Below are 20,988 nucleotides of genomic sequence, written 5' to 3'. Positions count from 1 at the left end.
AAAAATCACTTCAAATGAAACAAACACAAAACGCAAAAATTTGCAATGTGTAGAAATGCAAATCTTTTCACTCAAACCATTGTAACCATTAGTTATTAGTTCTCAAAACCATCGTGACCAATAGTTATTAGCTTCTTACCAAACCACTGACTATTAGTTATTAGTTTCTTACCAAATCACTGACCATTAGTTATTAGTTGCAACTAATAAAAATATAATACACTTTACCTTCTTGGTATACCAATTTTCTTTCTTTCTTTGCTGCAGCTTGTTTCACACTCACAAAAACCAGGCGCCGTTACACACTAACATAATGTTTGTTCAGATTCCACAAAACACTAAATAATACTAAATAAACTCTAAGAAATATCAAATCTGAAATCTACAAGTTATGAGTGACCATTCAGTAAGTATGAAATAGTTACGTTACTTTAAAATCAGAAGTGCCGTGCAATGGAGAGAAAGGGAGATTTAAACGCTTTGAGGATATAAGCCCGAATGAAATGTCTTCCTTACGAAAGCTAGACAGTGGAGATGACACAAAATGTTTTGGGACACAATTCTTTCCAGAAGCTTCGAATGTAACGCAATTTTACAGACAAACTGTGAAATCTGCATGTGGCATTCGGCAAAGATGAACGCATATGAAATGAGTATACATTCATGTTCGTACCAGCTCAACAAAGACACGTACCCGAACGAAACAGACTCGAGCAAAAGTCCCTATCAGACTTGATGACAGAATTCCCAAAACACAACGAAGACCTCGAGGTCTCTAATCAAACGTGTTGGCAGGTTTTGAAAAACAACTCTAGCTTTGAACGGACAAAGATAATCTCTCTCTTTCTTTACTACGTTATATATTCTTTTACAATATGTTATGCGAAATCTGAACACTCATTTTAAACATCCTATCTCTAAGCTATCTAGGAATCTGAAAAAATGTTGCCAAAAATTCTATACGTAATATTTTATACCGTCAAAGAGGGGATATATGCATTTTGAAAGTAGCAATATATAATAGTATATATATATATATATATATATATATATATATATATATATATATATATATATAGATATATATATATATATATATATAGATATATATTCTATATATATATATATAAATATAATATATATATCTATATATATATCTTATATATATCTATATATATATATATATATATATATATATATATATATATAATATATATATATATATATATATATATATATATATATATATATATATATATATATATATATATATATATATATATATATATATATTATATATATATATATATATATATATATATATATATTATATATATATAATTAAAGATAAATGCCACGAAGGAAAAATAAACGAAGGAGTCTGCGAGATCTTTCGGCTGAAAAGCCCTTTACTGAAGCAGCTACTGACAAAAATACGAGAATAAGACAATACAAGAAGGTTCGTATAACTGACAGATAGGGATTATAAAAGGATTTAGTGCCTAGAATCCGACACACCTGGAAGATAAGAAACCTTCCCAAACAGCATAAACAAAGGGTGCAATTAAAGGTTTAAGACAATCATCTCAGATACAATCTCCAGACAATTAAGGATTATAGGTGACAGCTATACGGAACCTGGTAGACAAAACCATATTCACAAAAAATGACAGACATACATTACAATAAAATTTTTTTTTTTTTTTTTTTTTTTTTTTTTAATAACTCTAGGCAACTGATTTATTTAAGTCGTAATTATATATTTGAGGTCATTCTTAAACATGTTACAGATACAAGGGTCTAAATGAAAAAGGCCACGACTAACATTGAAATTACAATGAAAAGTAGTTGGTATTAAAGCAGATTCTAAAAGATTTCGTGATAAGACATCTCTTGACCGTGCAATTACTGAACTGTCAATCCAATTAATTCGATGGTTGTTTTCACTTAAATGAATAAAATAATGCATTAGATTTTTGCCCAGTTTTTACAGAGTATTTATGCTGGCTTAGCCTTACTTCTAAGCCCTTGCTCGACTGTCCGAGGTAGAATGAGGGACAATCCATACATGGAATTTTATATATTATGTTGTTGCTTTCTCTGGGGCCATTTTTTATTAACATTCTTTTTAGTGTGTTATTATAGGAAGAAACAAGGTTGACATTAAAAGCTTTTAACAATGGTTTAATGGTTTCAAATCCGTTAAAATAAGGCAAACTGAGAATTTGTTCTTAGAATTTTCTTTCTGTGTGTTGTTTTCAGTATAAACTTTTTGTGGGCTTTATTATAACAAATGTCTAATATATGTGAAGGATAGCATAAATCTTTCCCTATTTTTTTTTTCTTATGTATTCAATTTCTTGATCCAAATATTGGTGGACTGACAATTCGCAATGTTTTTACGAGCATTGCGAATTGTCAGTCCACAATATTTGGATCAAGAAATTGAATACATAAGAAAAAATAGGGAAAGATTTATGCTATCCTTCACATATATTAGACATTTGTTATAATAAAGCCCACAAAAAGTTTTATACTGAAACAACACACAGAAATATTCTAAGAACATTCTCAGTTTGCCTTATTTTAACGGATTTGAAACCATTAAACCATTGTTAAAAGCTTTTAATGTCAACCTTGTTTCTTCCTATAATAACACACTAAAAAGAATGTTAATAAAAAATGGCCCCAGAGAAAGCAACAACATAATATATAAAATTCCATGTATGGATTGTCCCTCATTCTACCTCGGACAGTCGAGCAAGGGCTTACGAAGTAAGGCTAAGCCAGCATAAATACTCTGTAAAAAAACAAACTGGGCAAAAACAAAAAATCTAATGCATTATTTTATTCATTTAAGTGAAAACAAACCATCGAATTAATTGGATTGACAGTTCAGTAATTGCACGGTCAAGAGATGTCTTATCACGAAATCTTTTAGAATCTGCTTTAATACAACTTACTTTTCATTGTAATTTCAATGTTAGTCGTGGCCTTTTTCATTTAGACCCTTGTATCTGTAACATGTTTAAGAATGACCTCAATATATAATTACTGACTTAAATAAAAATCAGTTGCCTTAGAGTTTATTAAAAAAAAAAAAAAAAAAAAAAAAAAATTTTATTGTAATGTATGTCTGTCATTTTTTGTGAATATGGTTTTGTCTACCAGTTCCGTATAGCTGTCACCTATAATCCTTAATTGTCTGGAGATTGTATCTGAGATGATTGTCTTAAACCTTTAATTGCACCCTTTGTTTATGCTTGTTTGGGAAGGTTTCTTATCTTCCAGGTGTGTCGGATTCTAGGCACTAATCCTTTTATAATCCCTATCTGTCAGTTATACGAACTTATTGTATTGTCTTTTCTCGTATTTTTGTCAGTAGCTGCTTCAGTAAAGGGCTTTTCAGCCGAAAGATCTCGCAGACTCCTTCGTTTATTTTTCCTTCGTGGCATTTATCTTTATTTATGGATTTATCACGTTCCTAACTTTCGTGATTCTGTTATACATACATATCATATATATATATATATATATATATATATATCTATATATATATATATATATATATATATATATATACAGTGGTACCTCGAGATTCGAAAGGCTCAACTTATGAAAAACTTGAGATACAAAAGCGGCTCTACATACGAAAATTGTTCAAGATACGAAAAGTTGTTGCTGTAAAGTCCGAGATTCGCCTGGACCACCGATCACAATTTTTAAACTCGCGCTGCCAACTGAGTAGACTCGCCACCATCCTCCCACTCTCCCATTGGTTCCTGATGCTAGTCACTGCCATAAGATCCTTCTCTCCTATTGCTCAGCATCTCTCCCATGATCCCATGATGCATCTACGTAGCATCATCGGTATCGTAAGCATGCGAAATTTGTTCGTTCTATACAATTTTGTTTATTAACTTAAATGCGTTAGTGATTTCGTTGTAGTATACTTTATCGTTTTGTGTGAGAACTTGACTACATACATATATTACATAACATAATTACATACAGTATATGTATACGTAGCCATGGGTCCCGAGAAAGTTGAAGTTCACGGAAAGAAGAGGATGCTTTCTTTGGAGACGAAGGTGGAGATAATTAAAAAGTATGAAGCTGGTATGCAATTGAGTGTGATCGCCAAGGAATACAGCCAAAATCCGTCGACAATAGGCACCATCCTTAAGCAGAAGGATGTCATGAAAGCAGCTACACCTTCCAAGGGTGTGACTATTTTGTCCAGCAAGAGGAGCCAAGTGCACGATGAAATGGAAAGGCTGCTTCTTGTCTGGATAAAAGACAAAGAAATCGCTGGCGATGCGATAACGGAGACGGCAATCTGCCTCAAGGCCAGCGCTATTTTCGTCGATTTGATTGCCCAGGCCGAAGATGACGGAGGAGAAAGGAAATCAACGCCAACCCCAGAGTTCAAGGCTTCTCATGGGTGGTTCGAAAAATTCCATAAACGGACTGGCATCCATTCGGTGGTGCAGCATGGGGAGGCGGCCAGCTCGGACACGAAAGCGGCCGAAGCCTTTATTAAGACGTTCGACGAGATATGAGTCAACGAAGGCTACAGTTCTCAGCAAGTCTTCAACTGTGATAAGACTGGCCTTTTTTTGGAAAAAAATGCCTTGTCGGATGTACATCACGCAGGAAGAGAAGCTACCCGGGCTTATATAAGCCTATGAAAGACAGGCTTACGCTCGCACTGTGTTCGAACGCCAGTGGGGATTGCAAGGTGAAGTCCCCCCCCAAGTTTTACTCATTTCACATTTCTACGGTCCATTTGTCATGGATTTTTTGTGGAACACATTTCGTATTCATTCACTAATTTGCGGATATTTTCTATGGACTGTATCTCTAAAATTATTACTACTAATTCGCTTTTTTTCGTAGGGCAACTCTTTATTCAATAATTACTGTATTTTTTCGTATTGTGCTTGTGACTAAATACTGATTTTTATGATACAGGGTAGGGTCCAGACTGATCATAATAGGTGTATGATTCTCTCTCTCTCTCTCTCTCTCTCTCTCTCTCAGGGTAATGTAAGATGTATTTGAAATGATGTTACTGTAAAGTTTTTTTGGTGATAGAGCATATTGTACAATATTTGAGATATTCGCTAATTATTTCAGTGTTATTTTCCACTAAAAGCAGGCTGAAAATAAAATAAAAATAATTAACGAATATTTTCAATATTGTACAGCATGCTCTATCATATAAAAACTTTACAGTAATATCGTTTCAAATACATCTTACATTACCCTGAGAGAGAGAGAGAGAGAGAGAGAGAGAGAGAGAGAGAGAGAGAGAGAGAGAGAGAGAGAGAGAGAGTGTATTACACATATTACTTAGTCTGGGTCCTTACCTGGCATGAGCGTAATAGAACATTACTACTCTGTGGACAGTGATAGCACTACCTTTGTACAGGCTACTGAAATCATATTTATTTTGCTATCTCTTTCAAGGTACTGACTATACTATGAGATTCGCAGCCGGTGTCCCGGTGTTTTTCCGGAATAAAATTTTATCTACGTACCTGAACAAAGATGACACTGTCACAGGGTACCATACATCACTACCTAATTTTTTTTTTACTGTATTCTGTATTACGAAAACTGCATAATTCTGGTAATCATAAGAGTAACACCAACTTCTTGTAGACATCGCCACCAAACTCAGGAATGTCTTTCGAAGATATAATGACGTAATTTATGACGTCATTAACTTGCCTCCTTCTCAATGGATGATTGGCTATTTGTGAAAAAGTCTCCACCTCTGGCAACAATGAAATACAACCAAGACTCCTTGTTTACACTTTGTAGTAGCGGTAGTAGTAGTAGTAGTACGTATATAGGATTTATGCCATGAGGTCAAGTGCTAGAATCCTTGAAGAAAAGGGTTTCCCCAAGTAATCCGAGGAATGACTTTCTATCATTATTTCTCCATTGAAAAATTATATAATTAAAAATCAATTAACAACAGACAGTTGCATTGGATTAGATTGGATTATAGAATACTATAGACTTCAAGCCAAGCTATAGAGGTCATTCTGTGATACATTATAACCCGTGAATTTTTTTATTTTTGGGGGGGGCGGGTTTAAAGCAAGTTTTAATGTTCCGCAAGTTATATTTTACTAAGAAATCAACAACTATTGCTTTATAGAGCATACATATTTATCTTTCTGCACCTTATGGAAGTCAACAAATGTCGAAAACTTGGTAGATTTGGATGTCCAGGTGTACTCCTTACCCAAAAAGGGGCCCTATTATTCATTTACCTGTTCAAGCTTATGTAGGGTTTGCCACAATTGTGCAAGTCGAATCATAAAAGCTGTCCTGCAGCCATGGGGACAATGACTTATAGCCGCCAATCTTGAAGACTTGACAAGTACGAATATTCATTCAGAATTTCAGAGACGGCTATTAGTCGTCATCAATTTGTGGGAGAAGTTGGGGCGTCATATGCTTACGTCAAGTATAACTTTGAACCCATACATTTGGGTGTTCCGCCACTGGCTTCGGCTGCTTTATTTTACTCTTATGAATATACTTTTTTCTAATATAAGTAATAAAGAAAGCTGCCAAAAACTAGGTAGTATACTATGGATAAGTAATATCTATGTCAAATGCACCACAAAAGCTATTCCGGAAAAACAACGGGACAAAGGCTCCAAATCTCATACATAGTAGCTGCCATTTCATGTATACGTATTAAAACCTCTTATTTTTTACCTCCAGTTCTGCTTTATTTATGGTGAGCCCAGTTCTCTTTTAGTAATTTTAATGGATTATATTTTTAGTTTAACTAATACAGGCATTCCTTATGTCTTGCATTTTGGTGTGCCACATTACATAGTTGAGTGGTCATCTGATACACAGTAAGCACATGGACTCCTTTCGTGTGTCCATCTTTTTAGTATTTTTTGCATTGGAATTGTTTAGGCACATAGGGTTGCAATTCTCTATTTAGAGGGTTGCAATTCTCTATTTAGACTTTTCCAGTGTGTTATTCCACCAAACTTTATTTTGCTGTCTTTGATGACGTTTTTGTAATTTTTTTGGTATATATATTGTAGATTTTATCTCTAGTTCACTGTTGTATTTCTTTTTCAGGAATCCAGCACAGTATTTTTGTTAACTGGCCCATCATCATATCTTAGTCAAATTAGTTTCTTGAATTCAGTTGATCATGTCATATTTGGTAACTGTAACATTAACTTTTTTGTAATTGACAAGTAACTTTCTTATTGATGTGGTGTGGTTTCTACCAGCTGCTCAGTTTCTTTTGTATGTGTAACTGACGTTTTGTTGGATGGACATCTTGTGTATCAGATTTTAGGCCTAGGGGTGATATTCCTTTATCAATTTTAATCACCATGAATCTTGACCAATTTTGGATCCCAAACAGGGAGTAAAAGAGGATCAAGGTTTTGATCTGTAGTTTTGTCTTCCCCGATTCTGACAGGAGTCTTTAGAGAGAGGAGCCTGTACCATCGTTCTACTTCGGAGAAAAGTCTATACCAACTTTATCATGTGGGATCACAAGGTATCATTAAGTGTTAGTACCAACCCTGTAGGGGATTAGTGCTATCAGTGCACCTCACACAATGCACTGTAGGCATTTCTTAAGGTTCTTTGCAGTGTCCTTTCAAAACACAGCTGCAACCTCTTTCATTCCTTTTACTGTTCCTTCCATTTTACTTTCCACCTCTCCTAACAATATTCCATAGTGCAGCTGCAATGTTTTCCCTTTAAATCCATTTTACTCTGAATTTCCCTTTCAGCACTGAATGACCTCATACGTCTCAGTGCTCAGCCTTTGGTCTAAATCTTATGTTCCATTCCTTTCATCAAGTGTTGAGGGATCATCTACTGGTCCAGGGGTACTCAAATCTTTTGGGGGACTATCCATACAATAATTAAGGATAATAAAAAGGGAATGTCTGAGAATCTTAGGAAAGTGACACCATTAGCTTTTGAGTATCCCCATTATTGACACCAATAAGAGCAAACTTCCAAATGTCCTCTTCTGACTTATCCCAAAGCGATGACATCAACATGATTAGGGTAGGTCAAGTGGAACAGGGAGCATTACATGAATATATGATCATTCCTACTCTTAATCATCTTGGTAGGCAAGCTGGTTATAATGCAGCAAATCCTTTCCTCAGAAATCCATTGGCCATTTTTCCCTTGAGTTATCAGTAGGAATAGAGTAGTAGAGAAAGTTGGAAGAGTCTGACAGTTAGATGCATGGATATATATAAAATTTGAAATTATTGACATTGAAAAATATGTTGATTTTATGGGTTTCAGGTGAAAGTAGTTTTGACTGTTTAGTCCTGCCTGTCTCTATGATACAAAAGTAGACATTAACAAGAAAAAAATCAAATGTATTTAGCCTCCCACAAAGTATCAGAAGGTAAAGGGCAGACTAAATATTTACAGTACAGTATTGAATTAGGGAGGAATTTTAGTGTTCATTACCAATTTGATGAACAGTTTTAGAGGCTTTATTTTAAAATTGATAGTTTTACTAGGACAATTTTTTTTTTTTCATCTTGAATACCCTGCATTAAAGAATTTTTCTTCAGTGAAAGATAGTACATGGGTAAAAGGATTTCCAAATGAAATATATAATATGGAGGAAATTTTTCTTCAGAATTGATTAACGGATGATTATAGACCTTTAAGGGGATAACGGCCGAGAGTTTCAATTACCACTTGTGTGTTGCATACAGCATACTGTACTATATGGTTGCCCCCTTATGTGTTGTAAAATTAAAAACTCGGTTCAGCAATACATATTGCAAAAGTGAACAAAAAAAACAGCTATTTTAAAAAAAATAAGTACTTAGCTTTATAAAACAATAACAATATGTACTGTAATTTCAAACATTTTGTACAAGGGATAGTAAAAACAACTTTTGTTGTTATTGTTTTAATTATAAACAAAATAATTCTTTGTGCTCACATGAAAAGTACTAAGTTTACAAGTACCACTTTCTCTTTCCTCTAACAGATTTAACATTAAAATGATCTACCTGCCTACAGCCAAAACTTCTCTAAGCAGAGATTTCATAATGACATGAGGGTCATCAAAGAAAGTGTGAAAAGAAGGTAAAACTTGAAGAAGACTACATTAAGAGGGTTAGAAGAGATGAAAATAAACATGATATTAAATGTACAGTATGACCATAAAGGGCCCACAGTTTCTGAGCGGCAAACACGATGAGGAAGACGATGAAAAGGAGGATGAAGGGGACATGGAGGTAGTCAAGATTTTAACACTAAATTTCCCATATAACTGGGAAAAAAATGACTTCCTAAAGATTTGATTCTTTATAGCATGAAGCTTCCAATACTCAAATTTCTCTGCTGGTCCTTAAATGCTAGGTTTGTCTTAAAAAAAAAGAAGAATGGAATTAACAGTTTTATGCACTGTTACAAAAACTATTTACTGTATAATCATATCAAATTCAAGATTCAAAATTTCGATGCATATACGATGCAAAGAGCACATAAAAAGCGAGTACAGACAGTTGCACACTATGGATTTCATATTCTCCAAAATCAGAATTCTCTATTTAAACATCCTTACTGTTATGTTCTTCAATCTCTGTATTAAGTTTTTCCTAATGACTCTAGATAACAGTATTCATGAAACACCTTCAATATTCATGATTCACCAAGCCTTTTACCTCAATAACTTTAATTAAAAGGGAACTGCTCGATAATGTGTACAAGCATACAGGAAACCCAGATACACATCATACCAAGTATTAGTCTTTTTTTTTTTTATAAATTTCTGACACTAAGGTAAAAATAAATCCTTGGTTAACAAATCATTATTATTATTATTATGATGATGTAGTTTAACCCAATCATAATAATTTCTTAACCCGAGATTTATTTTTAATTAATATCCTTCAACAGTTTAATTACTTGCCTATATTGTCTTTAAGAAACAATTTTTAAATGCTATGCTACAGCAAACAAATTTTTTTTTCTTTACTATTATCATCCTGAAGCTTGTAGAACAAAGTTATCAATGCAACTGACACTTAATGCGCAAATACAACAACAAAAAGTAAATGCTAAAATTTCTTCAACCTAGACTGCTGCCACTCTCACTTTCAAGACTCATGAAATAGGAAATTGATAGAATCAATATCTGAAGTCAAAAAATGAATATGAAATTTTCCACTTGGTAAGGAATCTCCATGTAATTCCCAAAGATAATCTGGATTTCAAACAGTCAGCTTTACAGTAACTTGAGCATTGTGGCTTTCATTAAATGCCATTATTCAAGCATCAAGAATCAATACTTCATACTATATCAGTTTTCATTCAACTCACATGCATAATGTATACTGAAACTTTCTTCTTACACCACATATCACTTAAGCTGTCCAAGTGCTTGCTTACAAATATACAAGAAACTGCAATATAAAATTAAAAACTTGACAATTTCTAAACTCTACATTTCACCTCCAACCAGGCCATGTCCTTTTTCATAAAAAACATACAAGAAAGATATAAATTACTTTAGTATTATTCTAGAAGAAGAATCTCAACACTATTCTTTTTAAAAAACAGTCAATCCATGGGGAAAAAAAGCTTGCTACCAATCCCTTATATATAAGTTAAAAGAATGTCAATGTCAAATCCTTCTAGAATAACATTTCAGTACAAAATCCCTTGCTGGAAAACTGTAGGAAAAGAATAACAGGACATCCCCACTACCACTAAATTCAAATACAAATTTGTAAAAATAAATAATTCATGCTTTATAAGTTTACATACTACATTACTACCTATCTATTTTAGAGAATTAAATATCTTTTATTTATTGTTAATCTAGATATAGATGTAAATGTATGACATCAGTGATCAAACATTTATGATACCAAACAACAAAAAACTATTAAAAAATGTGATGGTAGATTTCTTTTATCATATCCAATATCATGAAACAACTCTTCATAAATGCACTCTCACTGTAAACTCAAAATAAAGATTTACCAAGTAATATATTTAATTAAGACTCAGGTTTGAGATTTCAATAGCAGTTGAATTCCCAGTGTTGTGAAGGTAATGAAAAATTTACTACCTCTTTTGATATGGGTATATGAAAAGGCAATGTAACATGTTTTTTCTCTCTCTTTTTTTATACAAAATTGTACGCCAGAAAGATTCTAATCATGACCTAATACTCAGTGGATTTACTTCTCATTCTCTTCATAAATGGAGGGGTCAAAAGCACAGTTCTTAAACTACAATACTAAAATTTCTCAAATATCACATTCATAATCATCAAATGCCACTAAAATAACTTATTCATGTCATTATTTGTGAGAAAAATACCGACTTCATGACTAACACAGTACTTAGGACTTCATCTTTGCCTGTAACTTTGGAAATATCGGAAAGTAAAACCTCAAATAAAATTTTTATGTTAATCACAGCTTTTACTTAAACTACTGTATATCACCACTTTAAAGTTTAAACAGTGTACAATCACTCAAAATATTTTTGAAGAACTTTTAATACTTAGCAAAGCACAACCAACCACTTAAATCGCTGACCTTCGAACTTGTTAGCACAGTTTCCTACATTTTGGATAATTTTTTTCCATCCTGCCATATTTATATGCACTCTCAGCCTTTTACAACCGTTCTTTAGCTTCAAAACCTTTATTCATAAGAAATTATTAAATCTTTTACTCATATACTAGCTTACCTTGAAGTCAGCTACAAAATCCTACCCATAAGTGCACACTTCTTACATTACCATCCAGAATTACTCACGCCCTAATAAAGACTATTATTTATCCATATAAATATAATTTGAAAACACCAGTTGAAATTTTTTTACACTCTGGTGTTTTTCTTTGGACAATTTTCTATTTGTATCCACATGGTAGATAATGTGATATTTATTAAATTCCATCTACACTACCCCTTTAACAAAAATACCACTGTATTTGATAATGAAAATGAGGCTGCCAAACCTAATTTTGACCCATGTTATTAGGATCATATTTTATGCCAACTATTTTTTTATTTCATGTTATCTTGAAACCAAGCACTGTAATGGATTGCTTCTTATAACTAGTTAGCCAATTATAAACAAAAAGTAACCAGACTGCTTGAGCCAAAAACTCCCCTTGATTACATTGTGTGGGCTGCTATTCAAATTTGGAGAAATTAGATTTGACTATATTTGCATTTAACTACCTGTGCTCATGCATTGTCATCTTACTACAATGAACAGCTATTTGTCCTAACTATTTTTCATGTTGAAGCCAACTGATGGTTTAAAATGTTCATTACAATTTTTAACAGTTCATTCAGTAATATTTTGACAGCAAATACTATATCCTTGCTAATGTTAACTCAGTGGTATGGTCAAACTACTATAATTGTTTCATCAGATAATGGGAAAAAAATTAAAGGCTGAAACTCACAGGAAACTAAAATACTTCAAAAATTTTTCTAAGGGATTGTACCACTGTTTTCTCAATGGCAGAAACCTGATAAAATAACATTTAGCATAAACTGCCTTGCACATTGCACATAATTCAATATTTGCTGTTATAATCTAACTCATTTTGAAGATGAACAAAATCAGTCATTTCCTAGATTGGCTGTTTTATGGTAGAATTTCAAAAACTAATAGAACTCTAATTTGATCTGTACATCTTTCAACATTTCCCTTGTGAACTTTCCATTGAAATCATTTTTTCAAGTCTCATCTCAAAGGAATGGCAACAATTTGCAAATCAGTTTCTTTCAACATACGACTGTGAGTGAAATTAATAAAATGTTTCTTACCTAGTTTATGACAAATTACACTAGGTCTGCCAAATAAAATGAGGCAGTTTTCGTTGTTCCTACTTGTGAATATTCAATTGCTTTGCATGGAAACATAATTAAGAGGCCATTACATCCCCTAATTTACACAGAACACCCATGTATAAGAAGCACAGGTATCAGTAAATGACTCCAACAGCCATAGTAGAACCATTCACTTTTCTCTTTTAAGATGTGAGGATTATAATTCAACTAGGTTAATATACAATTGCAACTAGGAGCACCAGAGCTGCAATGACAATATTCATTGGTGACTGAGATGTCACTAAATGAATTAACTATTGTAAACAAGTACCTCTCAACCTAATCCATTACTTTCAAATAATATACCATCCCACTGCCAAATATAACCAACCATAATACTTTTGGAATTGCCTTATCATTTACATGAAATCCATTACCATTAAATATACTTAATTTCCTTTGAAAATGTCAAATGAGTCAGGAGCACCTAATGTTTTTACAAAAATAGTAAAAGTTAGTGCGCTGAAAACTGAAAATTTTTATGTAAAAATTTGTTAAAATCTTTAGTCAAAATATATATCAGAATTGGGGATGGAAATAATCAAATCTCTAAAGAAATAATTAAATATTTTCTTCAATTACAAACTCCTATGAATACTAAAATACTTTTATTGATAACTTCATTCAAACTCAATATTTAAACGTAACCTTACAACTTCAAGGCCAACGGTTTCAGTTTCTATTAAGTAGTCTGACTCAGCAAGCTACACTTGAATAACTGGCAATTAGCCAAAATATACCGTCTTTTTCTTATTGCTAACATCTGCAGTTTTTTTTTTTTTTTTTTAAGGACTATAATAATCCTTAAAATAAAATGCCACTAGTAATTAACTGATATTTTCTAACCACAGATATGCAAATATTCAAACCTTTCACTCCTCATCACTTTCGTCCGTTACCTCTTCGTCAGTGGTATATTCGGACTCCTCACCATCATCTTTACCCAGATCATTATCATCATCATCTTCCTCATCGCTTGAACATTCCTGCCACTGCGGATGTTCAGTGGGAATTTCTCTGGCCTCTTTCACATCTAGTTTAATATCTTGTACTTGGTCAAAACCAATGTAGGAGTCGGAACGGAGACAAACTTGGTAGGTGTAAATCCCTGGTTTCTGAGGAGCTGTAAACTTGAGCTGCACTTCCTCTTGATCAACAAGGTTTGTTATCTGTCAGAACAGAAAATTATAAAAGCCTCAGCAAGAGATAATAAAACCGTAAAACAATGTCAACTATATAATGAGAAATTTCACTAACTGGAATATGTTACACAAATTTTTTTTCATACACCAGGGAGATGAGAAACTTTTTGCATATATGTAGTGGATTTTATAAACTTTGTATGTATGTAATGGGTTTTAAAACAATGTTTTTAATATATAATAATGTTTTAATACACAATACTATTTCATTAAAGAAACTCAATAGTATATTGCTTTATTTCTCTGGACTAGAAAATACCCAGTCACACCTACTTATATCAAAAGCTAAAGTGAAAGAAAAGGAGAACTGTTCTGTGACCCATTTTGTGAAAGGACAAAACCACCACAATTCCATTGGTTTGCCATATAGTAGTTGAAGTGGAGGATTAACAGTCAAAAAATCATACACCAATCCTATAAATTCCACATATGGATGAAATGAACATAAAAACCACTGGTATGAATCTGGCAAGTAGTAACATTAGTATGTGACAGAGGCTTCACCTGTAACATGAGGTACCAAGGTTACCTTGAATAGCTATGCCTCATAAGACAGAATTGAATTGAATATTGAATTTAGGCCAAAGGCCAAGAACTGGGACCTATGAGGTCATTCAGTGCTGAAAGTGAAATTGACAGTAAAAGGTTTGAAAGGTGTAATAGGAGGAAAACCTTGCAGTTGCACTATGAATAATTTGTTAGGCGAGGTTGGAAAGTAAGATGGAAGAAGGAATATGAACGGAGGTACATTAAAAGGAAAGAAAGGGGTTGCAGCTAGGGGCTGAAGGCACGCTGCAAAGAACCTTAAGTAATGCCTACTGTGCACCGCATTAGGTGCACTGATGACACTACCCCCTTAGGGGATGCCTCATAAGATACAAAGGTATATATTCCACCCTCCACTGTTAGCACCTGATCTGTGCCCCAAATGAGAAAAAGCCCATTAGTTTGAGTTATATTTCAAAGAGAATTTCATGAAGGTAGCAAGCTCCAAATTGTTTAAAGACCTGAGATGGGGAAAGGGTATGCACCTCAAGTACTCTTACTTTCTCAGGATTCTAATAGACTGTGCCCCCTGAAATTTGTTTCAACCTCTGGTATGTGACAATATAATCAAAGGAGTGAATGTAAGTCTGAAGTACTTAAATATACCAAATTAAAAAGAAATTTGTATCTTTTCCTATGCTTTCATATATGGAGTATTCCTTGCGTATCGCTATGCTCAGTTGTTTCAGACTCATCTCTACAAAAACAAAATCCTAACGTTACCTGGAATCCCCTAGGTGCCTCAAGCTTCCCTCCACTGTACGAACCAGTGTGTGTGCAGCCTTGCACTAGTCTCCCAGAAGTGGGAGATTGGGCTACTCATGGTGGTAAGGGAAGAGTAACTAACTCTATGAAAGCATAGATTCATACACTGGGAAAAATACAAGTTTTGTATGTTAGGAAAAATACAATTTTTTTCTCTTTTGTTTTTGTTCCAACATGAATGCTACCCTAAGCTTTCATATATGGAGACTCACCTGCATGAGGGAGGCCAATCTCTCCCTTAAACTTGTTCCTATACCTCCCAGACCTGTAAGGAGTTAGTTTGTGAAAAGTACTCCCTTTTGATAAGAAAACCAGATGGCAAACTCTCTCTCTCTCTCTCTCGATGGAGCTGATTTAAAGCTCTACGTCTTTACAAGACTTGTTGTGCCGCCACTATCAGACCCAAGGTAAGTATCTAAAGACTTGTGTGCTATATCCTTTCTCTTCCAATGCCACTGAAGGAATGAAAAGATTCTCTAACACTCACATGTGTGGGTGGGGTGGGGTGGGGTGGGTGGGGTTTGCAAAGGCACAAGACCCCAATTACATCACATGATTACTGCACCAGCTATTTCTCTAAGAATAACAAAAGTAAAACTCACAGTACAACACTAACAAGTGTGGTATGTCTCTAATGTTTATGTACATTATTGAATTTGTTTCACCAAACCAAACAACTAAAAACTAAGCACTCTTTTCAGAGTTCAAGCACTAGCGTGCGTGAGTGAACAATTACGCCTGATATCATGTTCAAGCACTCACATGGGGGACACTTTTTAACACAAGAAACGCCACCGAACTGAGGAAAACAATTCTTCACATAGCAAACAAACACGATATATATCTCCCACACTATGAGAAAATGCATAATATAAAACACAAATATGCAAGTGCAACAAGCCTAACAGCATGTCCATATACAATCAAGGCTGGAAATACAATGGAGGGCAGCTTGGGCCAACCTAGGGGGTTCCAGGTAGTTAGGATTTTGTTTTTTTAAAAACACGTCTTAACCAGCCAAGCATTGCGATGTGCAAGGGATACTCCATGTATGAAAGCGTAGGGTAGTGTTAATATTGGAACAAATAGCATATCGGCAACAAGATATGAGGAGAAGTCCAATGAATGCCTTCCTCAGGTATGTCGCACTTCTAAATATGGCATGGAACTCGCCAACATGCTTTCAGGAAGGTAGTAGATTTAGAGCAGTTTCCAGGCCAAACTGAGCAGAAGTGATTCAAAGGGGTCTGTACAAGGTTCTTGTACAACAAAGCTAAATTTCAGCTAGGAAGCTTCACAGGAACTTTGAACATACTTGCAACAATGACTAATCAAGTCTGAAATGTCCTGTAAGGTATACTACTCAAATCCACACAAGGAAATACCGTTCTGCATCCTTTAATTGCCAATCAAAATAATTTCTGCATACTGTACTTAAAAAGACAAAAATCCCAGATGATATATGCTATCATCAATGAGATAAAGTTAGTTGTTGGATGGGTGGTTTGCGTGCTCGCCTACCGATTCGGTAGTCCCGAGTTCGCTTCCCACCCTGCCAACGTGAAATCAGAGGAATTTGTTTCTGGTGATTAGACAATAACTTCTCAATTTAATATGGTTCGGATCCAACAATAAGCTGTAGGTTCCATTGATAGGTAACCAATTGGTTCCTAGCCACATAAAAATATCTAATCCTTTGGGCCACCCCTAGGAGAGCTGTTAATCAGCTCAGTGGTCTGGTTAAAATGTTATTGTCATGATACAATAAAGTTTTATACATACTTACCTGGCAGATATATACGATAAATGGCCCACCCAGCCTCCCCGCAGGAGACAGGTGGAAGAGAAAATCTGGTTCTAGAAGGTAATGGTTCCTATTCCTGCCACCCAGCGGCAGGACGGTAGATCACCTGACCTACCTACCTGTAGCGTGTGCTGCGAAATTCGAATTTCTGTCGGGGACGACGGAGTCTATAGCTAAGTATATATCTGCCAGGTAAGTATGTATAAAACTTTATTGTATCATGACAATAACATTTTTATACTTTCAATTTCCCTGTCAGATATACATATACTTAGCTGATTAGCACCCATCGGTGGTGGGTAAGAGACAGCTATTTACTGATTAGACAGGTAAACAACATACGTTGTAGGTAATAAATAAACAAAGCCTTGGTTCCTATGTGTTTAGGCGAAGGGTCGACTTTCTAGCTATTGCTAGTAGTCTGCTTCGTCTCAAGAGCCTCAGCGAGGATGTGACCTATGGCTAAGAGTTCTCTTGTAGATCTGTCAATGGGGTCTTATCCACTTACTCGACAGAATCTGATGGTCATTTGTCAATGGGGTCTTATCCACTTACATGACAATACATGTATGCCTAGTGGCATAATTAAGGAGCACAACACCAATCCCGATCACCTGATCCTAACACGAGGGTTTGTGCTTAGTTTGAAAAGAGCTATCCCCAAACTCCTTTCAAACAACCCAAAAAAACACTATGTTAAATAAAAATTAACTCACTTAGTTAAGGATCAGTGTCGGCTCCCTATCCCAGCAACGTATCCGTAGACACGTATAACCTAGAGAGAAGGATCTCTCGTAGGTTAACTTGACGACCTTCGTGCAAATGGAAGTCAACACAGAGTTGCATCTCCCGTAAGTTACAGCTAATATGTCCTTCACGACATATTGTTATGGAACGAACAAGAATTCATAAAAGCTTGCACTTCAAGCGCTCTTAATTCTCAGCTGTTTGAAGGAATCATCAAGTTACTCATGAAGTGCTTTAGATCATACTTGTTTCAAAGAAGACCAGGGCTTCCTTTGAAATGGATCTCTTCTGGATGAAGCCTAGAGCCTGGCTTGCGCCTGGCGCCTCGCTCCTGGCTGCGCCTGGCTGGCTCCTCCCCACTTTGCTGGAGCTTTGAGCTTGTTAGTCTCTCGAGGATGTCTGGCGATGTCCACATCGGACACTCTTATCTGTCCGAATTATTCCCCTCTAGCGCATCTGCGCCAGGTTGGAGGCCCGTTCTTTCTCCTCATCAGACAACGACAGTGTTTCTTGGGACTGTCTGCCTCTGGCGTTTTTTACGCCTGCTTTGGCATTTGGCGCCTGGTTGACGCTACATTGTCCGAAAGTCCTGAACATCCACAATAGTTTATCAGGAGACTAGAGAAGGGTAGAAGAAATTCTTCCACTTTGAGCTTTTGGCCTCTCCAGCAAGGGGAGGTGATATTAGTCAGCTACATCCAGTAGACGAAAGGAAATCTAACAGTACGAGAGATAAGAGTCTTCCTCCGTGGAGGATCCTTCTTGAATACTTCCGTTGCTAACGAGATCTCTTCTTACATGTTGATGAGGTTTCTCGTTGCAGAATCTTCCCTATCCTTGCCTGAAGGAAGGTAAGGAGCCTGGAAGTTGAAGGAGACTCCGAGCTGAAATTGGGAGGACTCCTGATTTCTAGCTCTTTATAGTATCCCTCTGAACACTTTCTGGGAAGCATTTCGAGCCCTCATCACATTCCAAAGACACTTTAGGCAAACGTATAAACCATTTCTTTTTGTGTAGATGAAAACGTAAGTACCCTGCCTGGACAACGAAACCTCTATCTGAAAGCGTTGAGTCAGGAATAGAGGGTTTTAGTTCTTTTGCCAGACATACTACGCTGGCAAGAACCCATTGCCGAGTCTCCATAGAATCTGATTCGAGATTCCAATGCACAAAAATTCACTTGTCTTCTTGGTCGTTTAGGACCAAGAGAAACAAAGAATTTCCTCATAAAAATTTCTCAAAGAAGTTTGATGAGGAGCAGTTCCATCTTGACGGAACACGGAATCTGAGGCCCAAAATAGGATCCCATTCAAAGTACATGATATCCTACTCTTGTCGTATAGAGGTATCGTATAAGATCCCGAAGATCTCAATTCTCTGCTATCTCTAATTCTCCTTGTAGAGACAGAGTATAGCCTTTTACTGCGTTCATTGATAGCAGAAAAATACAAAGGTGATTCTTCCCCCTGAAAGGGAAGAAAGACCGCTATGTGGTTCACAGAGGTATAGGAAGAGGACAGTTTCCCCATTCCATCTAGCACGATCTGCAGCAATTCTATGCCTTTTGCATGACACTCGTCCTTTACCTTGAAAAATCCTCTCATGTTTACTTCTGGTCAGTCTGCACGCAGACAGACTCAGAGTGGAGAGGTTTTTCAGGTCTATTTATAATAGATTCTGATAGAATATCCAGACTCTTGGAAAAGCCTTCCGAAACATGCTGAGAGAAGAACGTGACCTCTGTGAATCCAACCTCTCTAAGGCCAAAATGAGGCATTCATCCTCTCATCCTTTGACGCCCATTTATCTTAATATCTGTTAAGAATTTATAACTAGGGGAAAAAAGACTAAAGTTTATTCCCCTTTTTAAATTAAAGATGGCGTATATTGCTACCTCCCTTGGTTCGAGGAAAAGGAAGCAGTCTATAGGAAGCCTGTTCATCTTCTACCTTGCAAAGAGATCTATGAAGAAGACTTTCCGCAGGTTCTCACAACTCTTTCCAATAAATGTTAGACATACGTTAACAGTTATTATCGTCAATCGAGAAGGTTCTCACGGACGTGCAAAATCTTGCATCGAACCTCTTAAGGATCGTTACGTTCCGTGTCTGTTTTCCAAATAGGTTCTCTTTTGTTAACGCGAACAGGGGCGAAAAAAGAGATTCTCGATGCTCCTTGCGATATGAGAGAGTCGTGGAATTGGCCTAAGTGATTAAAATAAATCATTTCATCGTTCCTTATAAGCGACCCCTTTCCGATTAGACGGGTAACGAAATCAGGAACGAATCTTGCCGTTACCGAGCCTGCTGTCCGAGAGGCTACTGGACTCTTAGGTTAATAACTCGCTAAAACGAGAAATTATCTTGGATGGTGCTTCTGGCGCATTGCGCCAGGCTGGCGCTTCTAATTCTTTTTAGGTTATGTCCCAGAACATCTGTGCCTTTATGGTACCCGGCATCCTTTCACATGTTAATTCCGTTCTTAGTAGGAAAAAAGTTTTATAGACATAGTATAGTCCATTAAGGGAAACAACTTCTGCCACGAAGAGAATGTTTCCCATCCGATTCATCCATCTTCTCCTGAGCAATATCCGATTCTAATAAGGTGGTGTGCGTTTCTCGAAAGGATGAGAGAATTATATTATATCGTGCTCTGCCGTATTAGAATCCTTTATAATACTGTTACATTGTGGTAAACAGCATTAATCTAGGAAACCTTTGTAAGGATACTAGGAATTCTGTAGTTAACCTCGGTATGTGCATAAGACTTGACCATACCGTAGATCATTCCAGTTTCCTATTATTGGACATAAGGCCGTAATATGCGCCTCTATTACTTGAAGGAGCCTCTAACCAAATAATGAGAGCTCCTACAAGTCTTGTCCCATTTGAAACAATTGAAAAGCTCTCATTCTGAGACCGGTTTGCTGCATATATCTCTAGAAGAGGATGATTTATAATCCTCTTAATAGAAAAGAACTAGGAGAGGGAGAGTTGGCAGGACTCCCGAGACTCGC

At 35.7% G+C, this 20,988-nt stretch overlaps 1 protein-coding gene and 1 long non-coding RNA gene across 3 annotated transcripts in view; one reads left to right on the top strand and one right to left on the bottom strand.

The window, feature by feature from the left end:
• The window catches only part of LOC135197950 (uncharacterized), a 33,956-nt gene that overhangs the window by 7,295 nt on the left and 5,673 nt on the right, over positions 1–20,988 (top strand). The window lies entirely within an intron of this gene.
• LOC135197949 (translocation protein SEC63 homolog) overlaps positions 8,935–20,988 on the bottom strand; it is a 58,477-nt gene continuing 46,423 nt past the window's right edge. For both annotated transcript variants that reach the window (XM_064225243.1, XM_064225244.1), the window contains exon 14: positions 8,935–14,077. In XM_064225243.1, coding sequence (XP_064081313.1) covers positions 13,781–14,077 — 297 coding nt within the window. In that variant the 3' untranslated portion in view covers positions 8,935–13,780. The remainder of the gene's footprint in view (positions 14,078–20,988) is intronic.

Source organism: Macrobrachium nipponense, chromosome 21 (assembly GCF_015104395.2).
Source record: "Macrobrachium nipponense isolate FS-2020 chromosome 21, ASM1510439v2, whole genome shotgun sequence".
Classification (NCBI taxonomy): Eukaryota; Metazoa; Arthropoda; class Malacostraca; order Decapoda; family Palaemonidae; genus Macrobrachium; species Macrobrachium nipponense.
This window is presented reverse-complemented; position numbering and strand designations above follow the sequence as displayed.